This window comes from Equus przewalskii, chromosome 17, assembly GCF_037783145.1.
Source record: "Equus przewalskii isolate Varuska chromosome 17, EquPr2, whole genome shotgun sequence".
Classification (NCBI taxonomy): domain Eukaryota; kingdom Metazoa; phylum Chordata; class Mammalia; order Perissodactyla; family Equidae; genus Equus; species Equus przewalskii.
This window is the reverse complement of record NC_091847.1, coordinates 2,726,376-2,743,578: the sequence shown is the minus strand read 5'-3', so window position 1 is coordinate 2,743,578 and position 17,203 is coordinate 2,726,376. Positions and strand designations below refer to the sequence as shown.

Below are 17,203 nucleotides of genomic sequence, written 5' to 3'. Positions count from 1 at the left end.
GGAATAAGATTGGCCGTGAGTTGGGAATTATTGAAGCTGGGTCACGGATACGTGGGGATTTATTATACTATTATTTCTTCTTTTTTGTGTGTTTGTAAGTTTTATAATAATTTCCAAAAATTGAAGAATGTAGTGAAAAGTTTTAGTATCAATTTTTCATTGCAAGCTTTCCATTTCTCCCCTTCTTTTCTTGATTATTTGTATTCCATCTCTAGAAAAGGACACTTTAATTTGACTATGTTATGTGAATGACGTGAGTGCGTATACCAGTGCTTATCCTTCTGTCCTTTCTTTCCCATCTCATTATACTCCCTCTTCTCAGTGTGCCTCTCGTGCAGGCTACAGATTGACTCGTTGCATTACGCCTTGGTGTTAATGCATTTCACTGTAAACGGAAACTCACGTCTCATTCAGCCCTTCCCTTGATTGTCTTACTGTGCTCCTTACGTAATTTTACCTTTCCATCTACGCTATTTTTTTTAGGCCCAGTTGTTTTTTTGTATTCTATGTCATTCTTCCTATTTCAGTGAGGGGCTTCATGTTAATTTCATATTGTACTTAATTAGAACTGCTTCCTTATACTTTGGCACTGAAACTTGACATTTGTGAGCTTAGTTTTCTACAAGGTACATGCTGCATTCCTTGGATATCTTTTGATATCTTCTGAGATAGAATTTTAAAGTTCTGTATTCGGGATGATAGTAACACCTGCTTCATGGGGTGATATTAGGAGGAACTAGATGAAATAATACAAGGAAAGCAGTGACACCTAAAGCTCTCACATTCTGTCACATAATGGGTGTTCAGTAGATGTTAATTTTTGCTTTTATTGATACTGTTTTATCATTTTATTATGTATTTAGAATATTTATGTATTTATCTTGCCTTTGCTTAGAAATTATTGTAAAAATGTCTTGTTTATTGTATGACAGATAGCAGCTGATGAACCTCCACCAGAGGGATGTAATTCGTTCTTTTCAGTGCATGGGAAGAAGACTTGTGATTTTGATGCCCTTGAGACCCTTCTCCCAACAGCGTCTGAAAGGTGGATTGTGGGTTTCTTTATAAGTGTCTTGTGCTCATCGTGCTTTCTTCTGTATCAAGTGCACCTTCTGATCTTTCTTAGGGGTTTTGGAGTCTGTAGGTATAGTAGTTTAGAGTACGGATTCTGGAACCAGACTGACTACATTTGAATCCCAGCTCCATCCCTTAAAATAGTTTTGTGAACTTAAGCAGATTACTTTTGTGATCTCATTGCAAAATGGAGATAATAAGAGTACTTAATACTGCTGTTATTATTGAGTAAGGACTATATCTGAGATTACATAGGCTTTGTCATCAGCTTAGTAAAGGAAACTGTTAAAGCCAGTGCCTGAAGTAATGATATTGATGATAATCTCTCGGGATATTATTAATTTCAGACAAAAGAAACTATTTAAAAGATAATTGCAAGCTTAATTTGAATATTAAATTGGTAATTAATGAGCTAACTCTTTTGCTTAAGGTAGGTTTCCTGTGGTTGACAGATATAATCAGTACTCTTGCTGTCTGCCTGGGGCACTAACCCCTTTGTACCACCTCTGGCTCTGTTATAAATGGGATAGTGGTGGTGTCTCTCAGTGCTGCTCTCCCGGATTGGACGGGTGTTTCAGGTGGGGGGCTTCTTCTGAAGTGAGACTGTCTACCCAGCACTTGTCCTCTGCTCCCAGATGGCATGAGTGCTTCCTACTTAGGGTGACAACCGGAAAGCACAGTGCGCATTCCAGCCATCTCGGGCTGGAGGTGTGAGCATTCAAAAATGGCTGCATGGTAAAGGAGTGCTCCCTTGGGGAAAACAAAATTGATTGATTTAAAGAATTGTTTGTTTAATCTGTTACAACAATAATATAGACCTTTATAAAGAAAAGAGTGATAGTGTCTCCTCTTCTGAGAGGTGGTTAAGTGTTTTTAATGGTTTGGCATATATCATTTTAGACTTTTTTCTGTGGTTACAAATAGGTTTATTTTACAAGAGGCACCTTCCATTTAGTACGTGTAGGTGTACCTCAGTGGGAGGGGTTGGTAGGTCATAAAGTCTGTGCATTAGGATCTATTCATATCTTGATTCCATTCTGAGAAAATTTTTGGTGGTGGGGAAGTTTTAAAATTTATGAGGAAAACTTGAATGTTAAATCTAATAGTACGAAGATCATAGTAGTAAAAATGATAGAGGAGGGGCATGCTGTATTGGCAAGTTATATGCTTCCAGTCATCGTCTGCTTTTTGGCATTATTTGTACTTATGTTTTCAGATAAAAGGATAATTATATTATATTCCTGTGGTAGAATAATTTACTAAAGCTTTAGTACTATGAGATCTGGATATGTATCCTTTTTCTGTTTTTTTCCCCTTTCTCCAGTAATGGGTAACAATTATTAATCAAAGTCTGTATTTTATAGTTAGTATTCATATAATATCCTTTTATTATTTTTAATTATGAACAAATAAGACCCATAGCTGACAATATTCTTACTAAAATTTTTTTAAGATGGTGATGCTCTTTATATTAAGATGCTTACAATCTTTGCTTGAATTATCATGGCTATAGCTACATTTTGTACTGTTTTTCATGTTTAAAAACTTGTTGAAGTTTACATTTTAAGCTTTTATTATTTCTTTTCAGACCCAAACCTTTATTGTTCAAAGGCGATCACAGATATCCCTCATCTGACCCTGAAAGCCCAGTGGTGATTTTCTACTCTGAGATTGGCTATGAGGAATTTTATAATTTCCACCGCCAACTTACATCAAAAAGCAGTGCAGGCAAAATCAATTACGTATTCAGACATTATGTATCTGTAAGTATTGACTTATTTATAGCTGCTTTAAATATTAATTTGCCCAGCATGACTAGCACATAAGCTGATAATTTCCCCCCTTATAAAATTATTTGAACTACTTTCTGAGAAGAGTAGTGCTTTCATCACATCTGTTATTTGCACATAGGAGGTACTTTGCTTGCCTTTCTGAAGAGATCTAAAACAATCAATTTTAAAAAAATGGCTTAATAAAGTTTACATTCTATTTCAAAATGAATGATGTAAATTATATTTAATTTGGTCCAGATTTAGTATGGTCATCATTCTATGGAACTGGGTCTTGAGTTCAGTTCCTTTCCAACCCCTTTTTTTCTTTTTGGAATGTTTTCATTTAGTGGAAGGGGGAGGATTTCTAAGGAGGTAAAGTGAGGCAGAATTGATGTAAAATTAAGCTTTTAAAACCTAGGTAGCATTTAACATTTAAAATATTCATGTGTAAATATGGTTAGCCTTTAAAGTTTCTGTGTCATCATAAGCTTAGTAAATACTGGATCCTAAGTCTATGCAAATAAAGTAAAAATTTTAAATGGAAATGTGTATGAGCAGAAACAGATTTACCAATATCCAGTTTTGGGCAACTGCCATCCTTCCTCCTGCCCTCCAGGCTCTGTTGCTGGTGTTAAAGATTAAAATGTCTAAAGGGCCATCCTTGTTCAGGATGGTGGTAAGTCTGTGACATTTGGTTAACCCGAACCCTACCTGAAGACATTTAAATTCAATAGAAATGTACACACACACACATTTACACACATGGTCCCAACCAAGCACTCTGGGTTTGAAACCTCACCGGTTCTCAACCCTGCTATGTAGGCTCTGGAACAGCTTTTTCTCTTGTTCTGTTTCTTCCCATAGTTTGGTTGTCTTTGCCTTTTCCACTGTTCCTTCATCCGGTGTTGCTTCCACCTTGGAATTCCTGTTCTCATACTTGTGTCGGGCTACAAACCTAGGGGAGGCTAGGATTCCCGTGGAAGTTTGTGTATTTCGAGTGTGTAACCCTAGGTGATGGCTGTGCCACATTAACATGGCTGTGTTCTGTACCATTATACGGTGATGGTGGTGATTGTGGAATACTTGTTCTGCTTCCAGAATCCCAGGAAGGAGCCTGTCTACCTCTCCGGCTATGGTGTGGAATTAGCCATTAAGAGCACTGAGTACAAAGCCAAGGATGATACTCAGGTGAAAGGTGAATTTGTAAATTAAGACCACTGTGTTTTCTTTAAATAGGAGTTAAAGGGGAATTTGTTTTTTTAATGGAAAAGAATAGACTGAGGAGTATGATGAATCCGTGTTTGAATCCAGGTTCTGTTACATCTGAGTTGGGTGATGTTAAGCAGATTAGCCAGGTCCCAATTTTTTTCTCTGTAAGGTACAGATAATGATATATTGCCTCTTCAAGTATTTGTGAGGAGAAAATAAAATGTATATGTGAAGAATTTAGCATAGTTGTTTGCACAGAAAAAGTTCGTTAAGTAGTAGCTGTTGTTATTGGTGACATCTAGGTCACAAACAGCCATTAATTTGTGACCCACTCTGAAATCTTAAATTATCCTATAATTAATGAACAATTTCGTGTTTTCTATTATTTTTTGTACTTGGAACAATTTACTATGGATACTTCCTGTTGTAATACTCTAGGGTTTTGAATTTTCTTATTTCTATCCCAAGTTTTATCTGTAGTCCTTTTATTTCTTTTGAGCTCATTTTAAAAATGATTGGTGTGGCTACATGGAAGGTAGCCTAAATGCCTCATCATTCTGTTTGTAGTAATTATATTTAGGGTTAAGTTGCCTCCTTGCAACTTCTTCAGAACTTTGAAATTGAAAAATCCATTGTTCACAATTTTAAAGGTATTAATTTAGAAATTTTCAACATGTAAAATTTTCCAAAGTCTAAGGGAAAAATGTATTCTTACCTTATCCAGGAACACAGGATATATTAAAAACATTTGTTCTGGGGCCAGCCCAGTGACGTAGTGGTTAAGTTTGCATGCTCCACTTTGGTAGCCTAGGGTTCACAGGTTTGGATCCTGGGCATAGACCTATACACTGCTCATCAAGCCATGCTGTGGTGGCATCTCACATACAAAAAATAGAGAAAGACTGGCACAGATGTTAGCTCAGGGTGAATCTTCCTCAAGCAAGAGGAAGATTGGCAACAGATGTTAGCTCAGGGCCAATCTTCCTTACCAAAAAGAAAGCAAAACAAAAAAAATTTATTCTGTCTGTTTGTTACCATGGCAAAATGTTAATTTGAGGTATTCAGCATTTCAAATGGTACTATAATTTCAGGTGTTTCTAATTTTTTTTACATTATTCAAATTTTATGAAGTTGATAAAATTTTTATTTCTGATCTGAGTAAATTTAGTCATGTATTTGCTGTGCTTTTATAGGAACTGAGGTAAACACCACAGTGATTGGTGAAAATGATCCTATTGATGAAGTTCAAGGATTTCTCTTTGGAAAATTACGGTACGTGTATTCCTTTTGGGAAATGGTCTTATTCTCTTTAAACTTCCATGCTTCCTTGAATTGTAAGCATTGTCTTTCTCATTACTGTCTGAGTTGCAGGCCTCCCAACAGTTCTTTACAAATGTAATCTGATATGAAGAGGTTGCCACTTAGTTTATAGTACAGTTTCTGATTTCCAGTCATTCTGAACATTCTTAGTGATACCATAGCTGCCTGCATATGGCTTAAATTGATTTCTTTCTCTGGGCCTTACAGTTCATGGCGTAGGGTTACGTGCCATTTTTTGATTCACGTAATAGGAGAAATCTAATTGTTTCACTCAATTTTTTTTCTGGAGAAATTCAATGTATAAGTTGGAAAGATCATAGCTATTTATTTATGCTAAACATAGTCTGAAAAAATGCAAAAGAGGTATAGTAGATTTTATAAATGTTAGGTTGAAATGCATTTTCTTAGAATTTGTCTTATATGACAGAGGATAGAAAATTTTTTTGAAGGAAATTTCATAACCATTTTATTAAAGCAGCGTAGAAAATATTTTTCTTTTTTCTTTTTTTGTTGAGGCAATGTTGGTTTATACATTGTATAGGTTTCAGGTGTACATCGTTATCGTTTGACTTCTGTATACACTACATCATGTTCCCACCAAAAATCGTTTCCGTCTGTCACTGTGCAAATGATCCCCTTTACCCAGTTTGCCTTCCTCCAACCCTCTTTCTCCTCTGCTAACTACCAGTCTGTTTTCTGTGTCAGTGTGGTTCTTTATTTTCCTCATATGAGTGAGATCATATGGTATTTGTCTTTCTCCCCGAGACTTACTTCACTTAGCATAATACCCTCAAGGTGCATCCATGTTGTTGTGAATGGCATGATTTCGTGTTTTTGTTTTTTTATGGCTGAGTAATATTCCATTGTGTATATACACCACTTCTTTTTTGGGGGGAGGCAGATTGGCCCTGAGCTAACATCTGTTGCCAGTCTTCCTCTTTTTGCTGAGGAAGATTGGCTCTGAGCTAACATCTGTGCCCATCTTCCTCTATTTTGTATATGGGATGCCACCACAGCATGGCTTGAGGAGTGGTAATTAGGTCTGTGCAAGGGATCCAAACATGTGAAGCCCATACCGCTGAAGCGGAGCATGCAAACCCAACCACTACGCCACCAGGCCAGCCCCACATCTTTATCCATTCATCTGTTGATGGGCACTTAGGTTGTTTCCAAGTCTCGGCTGTTGTGAATAATGCTGCAACGAACATACGGGGACATACATCTTTATGCATTCATGTTTTTTAAATTCTTTGGATAAATACCCAGAAGTGGAGTAGCTGGGTCATATGGTATTTCTATTTTAACATTTTTTTGTTTGTGTGAGGAAGATTCACTCTGAGCTAACATCTGTTGCCAATCCTCCTGTTATTCTGCTTGAGGAAGATGAGCACTGAGCTAACATCTGTGCCAGTCTTCCTCTATTTTTTTTGTGTGTGGGTTGCCTCCACAGCATGGCTGATGAGTGGAGTAGGACCATGCCCAGCATCTGAACCCATGAACCAGAGTGTGTGGAACTTCAACCTCTCAGTCCTGGGGCTGGCCCCACTATTTTAATTCTTTGAGGACCCTCCATACTGTTTTCCACAGTGGCTGCACCAGTTTACATTCCCACCAGCAGTGTATGAGGGTTCCTTTTTCTCCACATCCTCTCCAACACTTGATATTTTTTGTTTTTAATAGTAGCCGTTCTGATGGGCATGAGATGATATCTCATTGTGGTTTTGATTTGCAGTCCTCCAATAATTAGTGATGCTGAACATCTTTTCATTTGCCTGTTGGCCATCTGTATATCTTCTTTGGAAAAATGTCTGTTCAGATCCTCTGCCCATTTTTTAATTGGGTTGTTTGTCTTTTTGTTGTTGAGTTGTATGAGTTCTTTATATATTTTGGAGATTAACCTCTTATCGGATGTATTGTTTGCAGATATCTTCACCTAGTTGTTAGATTGTCTTTTCATTTTGTTAATTATTTTTGCCATGTGGAAGTTTTTAGTTTAATGTAGTCCCATTTGTTTATTTTTTCTCTTGTTTCCCTTGTCTAAGGAGACATGTTCAAAATGCTAATGCTAAGACTGATATCGAAGAATGTACTGCCTATGTTTTCTTCTATGAATTTTATGGTTTCAGGTCTTACATTCAAGTCTTTAATCCATTTTGAGTTAATTTTTGTGTATGGTGTAAGATGGTGGTCTATTTTCACTTTTTTGCATGGGGCTGTCCAATTTTCCCAACACCATTTGTTGAAGAGACTTTCCTTTCTCCATTGTTTGTTCTTGGCTCCCTTGTTGGAGATTAGCTGTCCCTAGATGAGTGGTTTATTTCTGGGCTCTCAGTTCTGCTCCATTGATCTGTGTGTGTTTTTGTACCGGTACCATGCTGTTTTGATTACGGTAGCTTTGTAGTCTTCTTTGATATCAGGGAGTGGGATGCCTCCAGCTTGGTTGGTTTTTCTCAGGATTGCTTTGGCCATTTGGGGTCTTTTGTTGTTCCATATAAATTTTAGGATCCTTTGGTCTATATCTGTGAAAAATGTCATTGGGATTTTGATAGGGATTGCATTAAATCTATAGATTGCTTTAGATAGTATGGACATTTTACATTAATTCTTCCAATTCATGAGCACAGAATATTTTTCTTTTCCTGTGTCGTCTTTGATTTCTTTCAATAATGTCTTATAGTTCTTGGTGTACAGGTCTTTCACCTCCTTGGTTAAATTTATTCCTAGATAATTTATTTATTTTGTTGCAATTGTAAATGAGATTTTCGTCGTTTCTCTTTCTGCTAATTTGTTGTTAGGGTATAGAACTGCAACTGATATTTGTATGTTGATTTTGTATGCACAACTTTACTATATTCATTGATTATTTCTTACAGTTTTTTGGTGGATTCTTTAGCGTTTTCTTTATAAAAAAATCATGTCATCCACAAATAGTGACAGTTTCACTTCTTCCTTTCCAATTTGGGTGCCTTTTATTTCTTTTTCTTACCGCATTACTCTGGCTGGGACTTGGACTACTATGTTGAATAAGACTGGTGAGAGTGGGCCTCCTTGTCTTATTTCTGTTCTTAGAGGAATAACTTTAGTTTTTCACTATTAAGTATGATGTTGGCTGTGGGTTTCTCATTTGTGGCCTTTATTATGTTGAGATACTTTCCTTCTATGCTCATTTTATTCAGAGTTTTTATCATAAATGGCCGTTGAATCTCGCCAAATGTTTTAAAAGGATTGTACACTATGAGCAAGTGGGATATCTCTCAGGGATGCAAGGATGGTTCACCCTCCACAAATCAATCAATATGATACATCACATTAACAAAATGAAGAATAAAAATCATATGATCCTAGAATTTTATAGCTGAAATTTTCCTTAGTAGTTATTTTAAATGTTGCAGTTATTTCTGATATGACTTGATAATTGTTCAGAGCCCTGAATTCTGCTTCATCTGGAAATCTTAATTAGGACATGTATGGTGTGCTTTTTTTTTAAGCAGGGATCACAGAGAAAGAGCGTGTGTAGGCTCAGCTTCAGATGCTTCAGCTTTAACCCTTGGCCGAGTGAAATGACTGACTAGACTAACAGTTGGCAGCGATGACTTAGTTCGTGTGGAATTACTGTGGCTCTGTTGAGTTCGTTGTATGCATACATACATTTCCTCATGTTTAACGTCGGTTTTGGCCTCGTTCCTGTGCAGTCAGGTTCCATTTTTATTGGGCCCAGGTTTCCAGAATCCCTTTCATATTCACGTTTCTTACGTTTGTTTTTGGATAGCATGATGATTTCATGTATTTACAGCACAAAGGGAATATGTGGAATATTAAAGACTTTTTTGCGGGGGACATTCAGAATAGTTATTTAGCTATCTAAAGTAATTGGACCATTTTTTGATATTCTTATCATGGACAAGAGTTTTAGTAACTGATTAGAAATGGTTTGGTTGGAAGGTGAAGGGCCTGAGTAAATATTTTACTTTCTGCATATTGCATTTAAGAAATTTTGAGTTTCTAACATTTAAAAGAATAGAATTTCTTTACCAACCATCCATCTGTCTGATCTGGATGATATATCTCTGCCTCTGATGACTTCTGTCTTACTGGCTTTAGAAAGAATGCACTGTGTTTTAAGATAAAACTAAACAAAACCCAATAATCTTGGTTAACGTGAATTGTATTCGTGTAACTAAAGGATTTATGAGCATGTAGCTGACACAAATTCATTTTGGGACTGGCAGCAATGTATTTCCAATTTTATTTTGAGAAATTAAACAGATTCAGAAAAGTATGGAGAGCAATATAACATACCCATGTACCCACCAGCTAGAATTGATTGTTGCTATCGTACTTGCTTTTCTGTACCAAAGAACTATCAAGTTTTTCCCCTCCACATGTGTCTTCTTTTGCTTGAAAAAGGAAACAAGGTGAATAAAACACCAGCAGTGGAATTGAAGTCCCCTTTGTTCCCTGCTCTTAGTCCCGCTCCTCACCCTTCCTCCGATATAGAGAATCACTTTTGTAGTGATTCATTTTTAATCTGTAAATTTTATGGTTTTTAAACTCAGTTATAGTTTTCTATATTAACTTATTTTTTAAGAATATCAATTATACTTTAATTTTTTTCCTATATTGTAGAAGTTTTCCTATGGCTAAGGGAAAAATCATGAAGATGAAGTTGGAGCCAATTCCTAAGTGTGCTTTGAGAAAGAAAAGATGCGTGAAAAGGATTGATTTTATGTTTCTTTCAGAGACCTGCACCCTGCCCTGAAGGAGCAGTTGAAAGAACTCAGAAAGCATCTTGTGGAGAGCACCAATGAAATGGCACCTTTAAAAGTCTGGCAATTGCAAGGTAATAGCCACGCAGAGGAATCACTGGCCTACTCTTTTTGACTAAATTTTATAGTGTTAAAAAATGTCAGATTTGAATTTAGTTGTATTTATTCATGTAATTTTGAGGGTACCACGGATTTTTACGATAGTGGTTAATTATGATTAATCAGAAAAGAAAGTCATTTTGTAGACAGATAACACTGTGCAGAAGTAATGTGTGTAAATGACTGTCAGATCTTTTTCTGTGTGACCAGATACATGGCTTGCGGTACTAGAAACATGTTTGTCTTAGTGTTTATGTTTCTATATGTATACATTTATTGTACGATGTATCTGTCGAATGTTAAAGGCATGTCTGTACAGCAGGATGTATGTGTGCTTTTCTGGTCCAGAGAACTCTTTATCAGTTTTCTCCTAATGTAAGTTACTAAAATCTCTGCTGTGCTTTGTGGTGTGTTGTAAATTCGGAAGGAGGAACGGCATGCAGTTGGATCAGAGAAGGGGTACAGTGAGCACTCTAGGGATCTGTGAAGTGAATAGAACCTGGAATTAAACCATGGGCACACTCTGAAGTGTGCAGCGTGGAGCATTTTTCAGTACCAAGAAGCTAGCGGGAAATAAGTGTGGTTCTGTTTCTCATTACCTTTGATTAATAACTTCAAACTGTGTTTGGCGTTGTTGCAGATCTCAGTTTCCAGACGGCTGCCCGCATCTTGGCTGCTCCTGTTGAGTTAGCTCTGGTGATCATGAAGGACCTTAGTCAGAATTTTCCTACCAAAGCCAGGTAACAGAGAGTACTCAGGCTTTGAGACGTTCTCCTTAGCATATACCTAATTATCTTCATGTTCACGTGCAAAATGAAGCAGTTAAAATACGGAAATACTTAGAAAATTAAAGCTCTGTTACTACCAGCACCACACTGCTAATGGTGCTGTCTTTCTGAGAAGGCGTCAAGAACCTGGCATTGTGTGGTTGAAGGGGCCAGCCGGGTGGTGTTCTTGGCACTGCCACTTGATGGCTGTGTGAACTCTGCAAATAAACCATCTCTCTTTACCTCACTTTCCTCAGTAGTAAGATGGAAATAACAGCGCCTACCTTTTGGATTGAATGAGTTAACAAAATCTAACGTATGTGGGCGTAACTAATGCAGGGTCTCTGGACGACAGTGTTTTTCTTCCTGAAGAACTTCACAGATATCATCTTAATTAATCTGGATGAAATGAGTTATAAAGGTTGACTTGTTTTACAGTGACAGAATAAAATTTTGAATGCATCTTTTTTGGTAATTGCTTTCTGTTGTGTAGTGGTCCTCCACATCTCATAAATGCAAGGCAAAATTGTTTCAGAAGCCAAATTTTTAGAAACGAATACTTAAATGATTGTCAGTCTTTTTCTGAGTCCCTGAATAAGCTGTTTTGACTTTTTTTTTTGGGCGGGGGGCGGTGAGGAAGATTGGCTCTGAGCAAACATCTGTGCCAGTCTTCCTCTATTTTGTATGGGACGCCACCACAGCGTGGTATGATGAGCAGTGCTAGGTCTGCACCCTGGATCCAAACCTGTGAACCCTGGGCTGCTGACGTGGAGCGCAAGAACTTAACCACTGTGCCACTGGCCTGGCCCTGTTTTCACTTCTGATATGAGATGCTTTGTAAATAAATTTGTTTATTTGATGAGTCTTGGAAAATACTTCTTAGCCAGGACTTACAGATCATATAGTACATTTAGTCCAGCATGCTGTTGAAGATCTATATGCAGGATTCTGCATCCACTATGTGCACTTAAGGAGCATGAGCACTCTGTTGCCTTAATTTATGTAACATTATTCTTTAGTCCATAAGCTATAGAGATCATGTACAGGAATAGGGTTATATATATTCAACTAAGATATTAGAAATAACTGTACTTGCATTAAAATGTTGCTATTATTGCTACTTTTCCTTGATGTTGTATCTTGTAATAATAAAATATACATTTGAGAGGAGAAATATATTTATCAATTGTAAAGCTTTCAGATTTTTTCCATTTAGAGTTTTTTTTGTAATTTATTCAGCAATGTGTTGTTTCATACTTAAATATAGGAAAATTGAAGACATTTATATCAAATATTAAACTAAGCTCTGATAATGTTTTTGTTTCCTTAGAGCAATAACAAAAACAGCTGTGAGTTCAGAACTTAGAACCGAAGTGGAAGAGAATCAGAAGGTATTAACCAATGGAAAATAGTGGCCTTTCTGTTTTACATTGTAGCTTTAAAAATGAGGAAATCTGAGTTAAATCAGTGACATTTAACAGTTTGACTCTTCTTTTGTCAAAGATGGTGGTATTTTGATTCATTTTGTAATCTTTTTTATATTTTTAATCAAAGTTGAATATGAATATAATTCGAAGTATCAAATGGTCCCACCTGTTTGTTTAGAAAAATGGCGCGCCAACATCTCATTCTCTGTTGTCCCCTTCCTGGAAGCATCTGCTTTCAGCTCTTAGCTGGGTCTTTTGGTGTTTGTCTTCAGACTTGTAGCAAGCTTAAATTGGCACTTTTTTTCAGTTTCAGAGCTTATGTATTGGCCTCCTACCACACGTGTGAGGTTTCACTTTCTTTCATTGCCCTCCTGCCATGTCTGGCACTACTCCATGTTGGCACTTTCCCAATCTCTCCACCTTCCCTGAACTTTTGTCATGATTTCTATCCATTTTTGGTCTCCACTCTGGGCTCGTTGTTCTTTGTGTCTAGTGCATACCAGTTATCCTGAGAGCTTCCTTTCACCTCTTTGGTTGGATCTCCTAGTTTGTGGATTCCACATTGTCTTTGTTTTTGGTTTAGTCCCTTATTTTGGTGCAGCAGTCATGCTTCTTGAGAAAAGTTGCATGCAAAGTAAATTTCAGACTCTGAGAAATCAATTTCTGTTTTTATTGATAGCTTGGGTGGATATAGAATTCTAGATTGGAAGTCATTTCGAAGTTTGAAGTTATTGCTCCTAGGAATTTTGGTTTCCATTGTGGCTGTTGAGAAGTCTGAAGCCTTTGTATAAGATCTGTTTTTCCTTTCTGGAATCATCTAGGATCTTTTCTTTGACCCTAGTAATCTGAAATTTCACAATGCTATGCTTTTTTGAAAAGTCTCCTGACTGTTGGGTGGTGGGTGGGTTCTTTAAATCTGGAAAATCGTTGTCTTTCAATTTGGGACATTTTCTTGAATTATTTCTTTCTTCTAGTTTGTCTTTTCTGTTTTCCTACAACTCTTTATTTATTTTGAAGATGTTTTTGTACCTTCTTGACTAGTTTGACCTAATTTAAAAAAATCTTTTCATTCCTCTTTTCCAACTCTTTTTGTCTTTTATTTTTAAACTTTCTATGAAGGATTTTTCAACCCCCTTTGTTGAGACTTTTCCTTTAGTTGTCAAGTTTTTAATTTCCAAGAGTGGTGGTGGTTCTTGGGTTCTTCTTTTTATGGTGTTCTTGTATCTTTATGAAGATAGCAGTGGTGCGTGTGTGTGTGTCTCCTCTCTGCTCAGTCTGTTTCCTCTTAAGTTGCCTTTCTTTCTGTCTTGCTCTTTTGCCTGTAGTGTTAGAGGCTTTCCTTAGGTGCTGGTGACCCGTGGCTAGCTGCTCATGTTGAAGAGTGAGGCAGGAAAGCTGATTGGAAGCCTTAAGGATGAGGCTTTTGACTGTAGGCTACACCCGTGTGGCTGTTTCCTAGGGAGCCCCAGTGATGGTATCTTTAAATCTTTGCTCTTGAACTGTTCAATCTCCAGAAAAGATCTTTTAATCTTCTGCCCGGAGGGCGAAGTCTGGCCGCCAGAGGGCAGAAGCCCAGGAGGGAGGGGCATGTGATAGCTTCAGCTGGGTCCCCTGTTTTCAGTATGGGATCCCCGCCCTCAGTTGTGTTTTGTTTCCCACAGTTCCCAGATTTTCTGTTTTACTCCTTCCAGCGAGTGGGCCTCCGTGTTTTTGGAGTAGAGGGAGTTGTAAGAGTCACCTGCTGTGTGAAATCCGCAGGGAGTCTGGGGCTCTTATGTTTGAAGGCTTTCTGTCAGAACTCAGATTTTAGACTAATAATTACCCCTCGTACCTGTGTTCTTTGAGCTGCCAGTTCCTGAGCCTTTTGGGGAGTCCGCAGGTGACCTGGGGTTCTTCTTGGCCTCTCCTGCTGTCGTCCTAGCGCTCAGCTTTCTCAGGATTGCAGAGACAGTCACTGTGCACACATATCCTTTCCAACTTCCAAAATTAGTTGCCTTTTTTATTTGATGTTATGGATTTATAGCTTTAAAAGAGTCCCTTTTTAAAAAACTGACATTTCAAAAGTGTTTCAGGAGGAAAGAAGGAGGAATGATTGTGTTCAGTCTACTCTCTTTACCCCAGATTTTCTTTTTTTTTTCTCCCTAAAGATTGGCACCTGAGCTAACAACTGTTGCCAGTCTTCTTCTTTTTTTTTCCTGCTTTATCTCCCCAAACCCACCCCCCCATACATGGTTGTATATCTTAGTTGCAGGTCCTTCTAGTTGTGGGATGTGGGACGCTGCCTCAATGTGGCCTGACGAGCGGTGCCATGTCCGCACCCAGGATCCGAACCCTGGGCCGCCACAGCAGAGCGCACAAACTTAACCACTCGGCCATGGAGCCGGCCCCATACCCCAGATTTTCTTAATCTTTATGCATATTAGTTGAATAGATCTAAGGAATAAATAAACCAAATATCTCAAATATTTACTAATTGAAGAAACTTTGACAGTTTTTATTTACTTAGTTTTTGATTTCCAGAATAACAATATCAAATATTAATTATGGGATTTTTTTTCTCCCCAAGGAAGATAAAACATTAAATTATACAGGCTATATATTGATACCTACTGGATTCTTCATTTTTTTGAATAAAATATTTTACTAAAGTATAAAATACGAAAGTATAAAACACATACAAAAATGCGTACAAATCCTACATGTTTAGTGTGATGACTTTTCACAAGTGAACACATATGTGTTACCAGCGTCCAGATCTAGATGTACCTAGGAGCTGTGCTGAGCTGCTCAGAATCAGCCTTTCTTACAGTCAAAGGGTGCTGTGCTCGCAGCCTGGAAGTGAGTGGACATGGAATTTTTCTCTGCTGTGTAAGAAATTCTGATTCTCATTGATGCAACTCTCCATTGTGTTGGTTGCCATTTAATCCTGGCGGAGCAAAGAAGCAAAAGCCATGGCTTCCTCATTGTTTTGTTTCGTGTTTTCCCCATGCAATACTAGAACTTAAGTTTATTTCTCTTTGTCCACAGACTGCGGGGGCATATAAAGGAGCTCAGCAGTCCCTTGGAGTTCCTTCCTAGGAGGGAAGCTCAGTTCTTCCCCTAGCCCTGAGAGAACTACAGGGTTACATTCTGTCCCTAGTATCTGATTAGTTTCTTCCCTTCTCTACTGTGTGGAATTCCTCCCTGTGTGGATTACCTCCCGAATATGTGAATAACAGTCCCCGTTTCCTGGGAGAGAAAGAGGAATTGAATGGAGAGGATATAAGCCAACGGAAACTACAACATGGTCTCAAAGCAGTGTTTCTGATGGGTCAGGCAGCTCTTTAGGGCTGCAAGGGCCACACAGCCACGTGTGTGCCAGGACAGCCACCGTCTCGGAGCACCAGGTCGTTGAAGGGCCCCACAGAAGCCCGGTCTTGGAGAGCTAGGTTGCATGTAGGTGCTGTCCTCAGCACAACAACTAGAAGTTTCTTGGTATGCCTTATTTGATGCTGTGAGGGAGGCGTGGGCTTTTGAAGCCCTTTTAGGTTAGATCCCTGGATTTCATCAAGAAGGCCCACCTGTGTTTGGTGCTGCAACCTCAGTTGGCATCACACACAGGGAAGAGTAACAGAAGTCCTCTTTTATGAAAAGTGACCCTCAGTACTTGGTTTATTTAACGCCCCCCGCCCCGACATTATAGGAAACGGTTGTATAAATCATTGTTGGAAGGAGGGGAGGAAGGAGAGGTGTAGCCCGTAAGCCGGCAGTTTCATCACAGTGTAGTAAATGCTGGGAAGGGTCTCTGGGAGAGAGACGTAAAGGAAATGTGAGCCTAGCCTTAGGGTCTCCTATGGTAAGTAAGGGGATGTCAGTACTTGTACATATAATAAAGCCAGAAGCATGGAAATTTTTGTTAAGCATTTCTTCCTGCTCCTTTTTTTAACATTTCAGTATTTCAAGGGAACTTTAGGATTACAGCCTGGAGATTCAGCGCTGTTCATCAATGGACTTCATATTGATTTAGATACACAAGATATATTCAGGTATGGATAATGTTTTTCATTCTCTGAAAAGTTTGTATCATGTGTAGCTCCTTGTGATGTGTTCAGATTGGTGTTCCTCCTTGATGTGGCTTGTTGCGAAGCCTGACGGCTTGCAGGCTCGGTGCGTTGTGTTCACGTGGGCCCATGTTCTCACCCGGCTGGGCAGGAGGATACTTTGCCATTTTTTATCATAATGTACACATTTAAGGCCTTGGGCATTTAGGGCCCAGTGTTTCTTGAGGACGCCCTTTTAGAGCTATTGTTGTCCTGTTAACCATAGAAATAGAAAAGAGCAGCGTTTTTTGCTTCTGGGAACAGTGTGAAGTAGATTTATTTGAAATACTGTCTTTGGTGTCTCAGAAAGTGTTCTGTCTTACATATATTATCTAAATACTTACCTTTTTGTTTTGTTAAAATGTGGTTCAGGACTAAATTGCTCTAAATTGTCCTCATGAATTTTTGTGGGGAGCAGTGGACAGATTTTATCCTTGGAATTGAAATGGACGCAGTTTACACTCTGGCTTCATAAATGTAAACACAAAAGCTGTTGCTAATGCTGCAGAAGGAGCGGTTTCCACAGTAAGATGTTTCTCACGTTAATTATTTTAATTGAGCTTTTATGTCCACATATCGCTTTACAGAGCTAGTGAAAAATTAGTGAAGGACATTTTAAAAGATTACCCATATTTTTCACTAAAATATATATGTATATCTTGAGTACTTGCTCATTATAAACAATTTTAA

At 38.1% G+C, this 17,203-nt stretch overlaps 1 protein-coding gene across 2 annotated transcripts in view; it reads left to right on the top strand.

The window, feature by feature from the left end:
* Positions 1-17,203, top strand: part of UGGT1 (UDP-glucose glycoprotein glucosyltransferase 1) — a 117,089-nt gene that overhangs the window by 18,730 nt on the left and 81,156 nt on the right. For both annotated transcript variants that reach the window (XM_070580963.1, XM_070580964.1), the window contains exons 5-12: positions 933-1,045; positions 2,663-2,837; positions 3,945-4,041; positions 5,249-5,327; positions 10,115-10,215; positions 10,881-10,980; positions 12,338-12,398; positions 16,368-16,459. In XM_070580963.1, coding sequence (XP_070437064.1) covers positions 933-1,045; positions 2,663-2,837; positions 3,945-4,041; positions 5,249-5,327; positions 10,115-10,215; positions 10,881-10,980; positions 12,338-12,398; positions 16,368-16,459 — 818 coding nt within the window. The remainder of the gene's footprint in view (positions 1-932; positions 1,046-2,662; positions 2,838-3,944; positions 4,042-5,248; positions 5,328-10,114; positions 10,216-10,880; positions 10,981-12,337; positions 12,399-16,367; positions 16,460-17,203) is intronic.